Source organism: Babylonia areolata, chromosome 8, assembly GCF_041734735.1.
Source record: "Babylonia areolata isolate BAREFJ2019XMU chromosome 8, ASM4173473v1, whole genome shotgun sequence".
NCBI classification, from domain to species: Eukaryota; Metazoa; Mollusca; class Gastropoda; order Neogastropoda; family Buccinidae; genus Babylonia; species Babylonia areolata.
Genome location: NC_134883.1, coordinates 12755310 through 12760763, shown reverse-complemented (window position 1 = coordinate 12760763; position 5454 = coordinate 12755310). Strand labels below are relative to the sequence as shown.

The following is a 5454-nucleotide window of genomic DNA, read 5'->3' as shown; positions in this document are numbered from 1 at the left end:
ATAATAATATTATTAACTAATTTTATTCTATTTATTAGTTTTTATTAATTATTTTCTTTAACCAAAGATGACATAGAATAGTAACTTTTCAAACACAGGTCAGGAGAGGCCTACAAATTCATTGGTAAAAGTTTTCTGATTCTGGATTCACAAAGAAGAAATTGCACAACCCAGAATCGAAAGTTGAACTTACTCGCATACAAATATTTCGAAGGATGGGCTCAGATCATCTTCCTCAGTCTTTTTTTCCCCTTCAACTTTTCTTCCTGTCTCCAGGACTTCTCGTGTTGACGTTGTGTTGACGTAGTATTGAAACAGGCAGCTAAGTTCAACTTTTCTTCTTCTTCTTCGTTCGTGGGCTGCAACTCCCAGTTCACTCGTGTGTACACGAGTGGGCTTTTACGTGTATGACCGTTTTCACCTCGCCATGTAGGCAGCCATACTCCGTTTTCGGGGATGTTCATGCTGGGTATGTTCTTGTTTCATAACCCGCCGAACGCTGACATGGATTACAGCATCTTTAACGTGCGTATTTGATCTTCTGCTTGCGTATGCACAGGAAGGGGGTTCAGGTACTAGCAGGTCTGCACATATGTTGACCTGGGAGATCGGAAAAATCTCCACCCTTTACCCACCAGGCGCCGTCACCGAGATTCGAACTCAGGACCCTCAGATTGAAAGTCCAACGCTTTAACCACTCGGCTATTGCGCCCTTCCCACAGATGATCAACAACGCATGTAAACCGCCACCCTGCCCTTGTAGACCAGGAAGAGCACAGCGTGGAAAAGAGGAAGGAAGAGAAATCCCGTCAGCAGCACGTACACCACGGTGAGACCCGGGCGGTTCCAGTCCAGGATTCCCGGGTAGATCACCCGGCTGTGCTCGTCAGCCCAGTAGACGATACTGAACACGAGGTACGCCACACTGAAGAGGAACGGGTAGACGACGTGGAGGAGGCGAAAGGGCAAGGCGGTCACCAGCTGCTCGATAAGCACGAGGACGGAGTTGAGGACATGGGCCTGCACCCCGCTGAAGTCCAAAGCGCCGAGGTGCTTCCCTCCACCCCCGTGGAAGAGAAAGGCGAAGTAGGCCGTGGTCACCGTCAGCGCCAGGACAGAGGCCACGTCGAAGAGAACCCAGACCACACACAGATACCACGGCGAACTGAAGAAGCGGCCGTCAGACTCTGTGATAGTCTGATAGCCCTCTCTTCCTCCGCCAGCCGCGATGCTGATGCTGAGGGCATCGCTGCTGCTGTTGTTGTCGCTGCTGCTGCTGTTGCTGCTGGTTCCAGCTTCAACGAACTTGGACGCGTGTATCGTGACAGAGGGACGCGTGCAGCAGGATGGGGGACGTTGGTAGAGGTCCCTCCCGCGGACCAGGGCCGAGACGTGAAGAACGGACGCCGTCAGGAGGTGGGCCAGGAGGTAGAGGCAGAGCAGGAAGTAGGCCCACGTGGTGAGGTAGGCGGGGAGAGGGTAGGGAAGGTTTGGGGGGTGGGAGGCCATGTACATCAGGCAGGCCACAGCGTACACCATCACCAGCGCGCGGTAGATCAGGCACACCTCCACTGGGACCCGCCACTGGAACAGTTGGTGGGGGGGTTGGCTGGTTAGTAAGGCTGCTGGTAAGTTAGTTGGTTGGTTGGTGGGTTGGCTGGTTTGTTAGGCTGCTGGTAAGTTGGTTGGTTGGTTGGTGGGTTGGTTGATTTGTAGGTTAGGCTGCTGGTACGTTATTTGGTTTGTTGGTCAGTTTGGCTGGTTGTAAATTAGTTGGTTGGTGGGTTTGTTGGTTAGTTAGGCTGCTGATGAAGTAGTTGGTTGGTGGGTGGATTGGTTGGTTAGTTAGGCTGCTGGTAATTTATTTGGTTGGTAGGGTTGGGTTGGTTGGTTGATTAGTTAGGATGCTGGTAAGTTGGTTGGTTGGTGGGTGGGTTGGCTGGTTTGTTAGGCTGCTGGTAACTTAGTTGGTTGGTGGGTTGGTTGGTTGGTTAGTTAGGCTGCTGGTAAGTTAGTTGGTTGGTGGGTTGATTGGTTTGTTGGTAGTTGGTTGGTTGGTTGGTTAGTTAGGCTGCTGGTAAGTTGGTTGGTTGGTTGGTGGGTTGGTTGATTTGTAGGTTAGGCTGCTGGTACGTTATTTGGTTTGTTGGTTAGTTTGGCTGGTTGTAAATTAGTTGGTTGGTGGGTGGGTTGGCTGGTTAGTTAGGCTGCCGGTAAGTTAGTTGGTTGGTGGGTTGGCTGGTTGATTAGTTAGGCTGCTGGTAATTTATTTGGTTGGTGGGTTGGTTGGTTGATTAGTTAGGCTGCTGGTAATTTATTTGGTTGGTAGGTTGGCTGGTTGATTAGTTAGGCTGCTGGTAATTTATTTGGTTGGTAGGTTGGTTGGTTGATTAGTTAGGCTGCTGGTAATTTATTTGGTTGGTGGGTTGGCTGGTTGATTAGTTCGGCTGCTGGTAATTTATTTGGTTGGTGGGTTGGCTGGTTGATTAGTTCGGCTGCTGTTAAGTTAGCTGGTTGGTTGGGTTGTTAGTTAAATATCTAGTTGGGTTGTTAGTTGGGATTTTAATTAATTAAGGAAAATGCGGTCACTGCTGGAGCTTGTAAAAAGAAGTGAAAGATAATGATAGATGGTGTAAGATTAAAGGTACTTTAGATGACGTCCATCTTAAGGTAGCTCTGATCTTTCACCATACATATCTTTATGCTTCGCTTTTTGTTAATTAGCTAGATAGTCAGTTGGTTAGTTACGTTGTTATTTGGCTAAGATTCCTATTTAGATAGTTAGGTTTTTAGTTAGTAAAGTTGTTAGTTATGTTGTTATTGTATTTGTTATTCAAGTTGTGAGTTAGCTGGGTAGTTACTTAGGTTGTTAGTTTGGTGCGTACTAAGTAAATTAGTCTGTTTATTAGTCAGTTAGCTGGTTAGTCAGTTTGGTATATCAATCAGTCTGTCATTCAGATAGTGAGTTAGTTAGATAGTCAGTTAGTCAAATGGTTGGTCAGTCAGTTGGTCGGTCAGTCAGTCAGTCAGTCCGTCGGCCTGTTAGTTAAATTCAGGTCTGTATTCAGGCCTGGTGGGTGAAGGGTGGAGATTTGTCCCATCTCCCAGGTCAACAGATGTGCAGGCCTGCTTGTGCCTGAACCCCCTTCGTGTGTACACGCAAGCAGAAGATCAAATACGCACGTTAAAGATCCTGTGATCCATGTCAGCGTTCGGTGGGTTAGGGAAACAAGAAAATACCCAGCATGAACATCCCCGAAAACGGAGTATGGCTGCCTACATGGCGAGGTGAAAACGGTCATACACGTAAAAGCCCACTCGTGTAGACGGTGGGACCTGTCCAACACTACCACATGATCGGCGGCACACTCGCGTCATGATGGACAGTGAATGAATGAATGGATGGACCTCCACTGCAGGATCATCGTCATCGTCATCCTCATCCTAAATCATCGTCAATCGTTCATCATCAGTATAGTATGGGTAACTCATTGTTTGGACAGGAGACGCATGTACTCATAGGCAAGCCCTCCCTCTCCCCTCCCTCCTCCCTTCCCCTCAACCCAACCCACCAACTCCACTCCCCCCCCCCCACACAAACATACACACACGCACACATACACTCAAACAATCACAGACTCAGACACAGACACAGACAGACAGACAGACAGACACACACACACAGACACACACACAGGCACACACACACACACACACACACATACACACACACGCACACGCACGCGCACACCACGTGTAATGTTACGGGCATTACGTGCAAAGCCTAGAAACACCCCGACCATCACAATGACCATCATGGGATCTACCTCGGAACCGTGCAGATTCTCCTAGACCAGCCCCATGAGTGAATAGCGCACGTGCATAGAGCCACATACCAATCGTTATACGACGTCGACGACGACGACGACGACGACGATGATGATGATGGTGATAAATTACCACTTCCACAACCATCATTATTTTCTTCTCGGCATTCTGTCTATTCGGAGTTCTGTCCCTTCCACCACCGAGAATTACTTTTTTTTAATATTATTTTTTTTTAATTGTAGTAATAGTAGTAGTTGTTGTTGTTGTAGTAATTGTTGTTGTTGTTGTTGCTGTTGTTGTTGTTGTTGTTGTTGTTGTTGTCATTCTTCTCTCCAATATAGTCGTGATGATAAAACAGTAACCATGATGTTATTTCTACTAATCATCTTGGTCCTATTGACCTTCTCTTCTTTTTCATCTTTTTCACGATCACCACCACCACCACCACCACCACCATCATCATCATCAAGATAATCATAATGATGATGATCATCATTTTCGTCTTCTTCATTCCAACCCCCATCGTTACGAACATCACGATGATGACCATTTTCATTTTCTTCTTCTCACCTTCAGTCCCCATCATCATCACAGTCATCATCATCATCATCATCATCATCGTCTTCTTCTTCTTTACCACAAACCTGAGAAATGCACAGTCTTTCGCTCTGGATTCCTGCAAACCATAGTCGTTCCCGTTGAAACTCTTCTCGCAAAACGTCACGAATCCCCATCTTCTCTGGCAATGGGAAAAAACCGGTAAAGGAGTAAGCGCTGGAATTTGAACCAATACACCAATACAGCAACCACCACAATAATAACCACCACAGTAATAACCACAGCAGGAACGAAATCAACAGCAATGGCGCTACGACGATTACTACTATTAACAGCACCAATAACAACACGAACCCTAACATTAAATAAACAAACAAACATACATATTCATATAATATCCCATAAGAAAATATTTTTCTTATTCTTACAACGGAAATGGTAGTGGAAAGAGAATGAGTAAAGGCACGTTGGTAATAATAACCTACTTTTCTGAAAGTGTACTTGCATTTTTGCCCTAATTGTTTACAAAGGATCCCACCACACAGACACTGTCACATAGGTAAACATGCGAAGAGAGAGAGAGAGAGAGAGAGAGAGAGAGAGAGAGAGAGAGAGAGAGAGAGAACTCGGAACTCAGAACTCAAAACGTTTTTATTCAAGGATTAAGATTTTAGGCATTGCCTATTCTTCCAATCTGTCCTTGCTAATCTACATCTATTGCTAATAGCACACACATAAATGAAAGGAAAATGTTTTCATGCAGAATTGTATACATAATGAAGAAAACACCCCCCCCCCGGCCCCCCACACACACCCACATCCGTGCACACACATACATACACACACACGCACACACACACACTGACAGCACCCCTGACAGAGAGAGAGAGAGAGAGAGAGAGAGAGAGAGAGAGTGAGAGAGAGAGAGAGAGAGAGAGAGAGAGAGAGAGAGAGAGAGAGAGAGAGAGTTTGTGGATTTCCTTCTGTGTGTTTGCTTGGCTGTTTGATTTGCTCTTTCACTTTGTTTTTGAATAGATGTTTTCATGTTCTGAGTCTCTTCTCTGAAAC

At 46.1% G+C, this 5454-nt stretch overlaps 1 protein-coding gene across 1 annotated transcript in view; it reads right to left on the bottom strand.

The window, feature by feature from the left end:
• Positions 1-661: 661 nt before the first annotated feature.
• Positions 662-5454, bottom strand: part of LOC143284968 (uncharacterized) — a 5595-nt gene continuing 802 nt past the window's right edge. Inside the window, exons 2-3 of the mRNA XM_076592130.1 lie at positions 4473-4567; positions 662-1584 (exon numbers count right to left, since the gene is read on the bottom strand). Of these exons, the coding sequence (XP_076448245.1) occupies positions 727-1584; positions 4473-4562 (948 nt within the window). The 5' untranslated portion in view covers positions 4563-4567 and the 3' untranslated portion in view covers positions 662-726. The remainder of the gene's footprint in view (positions 1585-4472; positions 4568-5454) is intronic.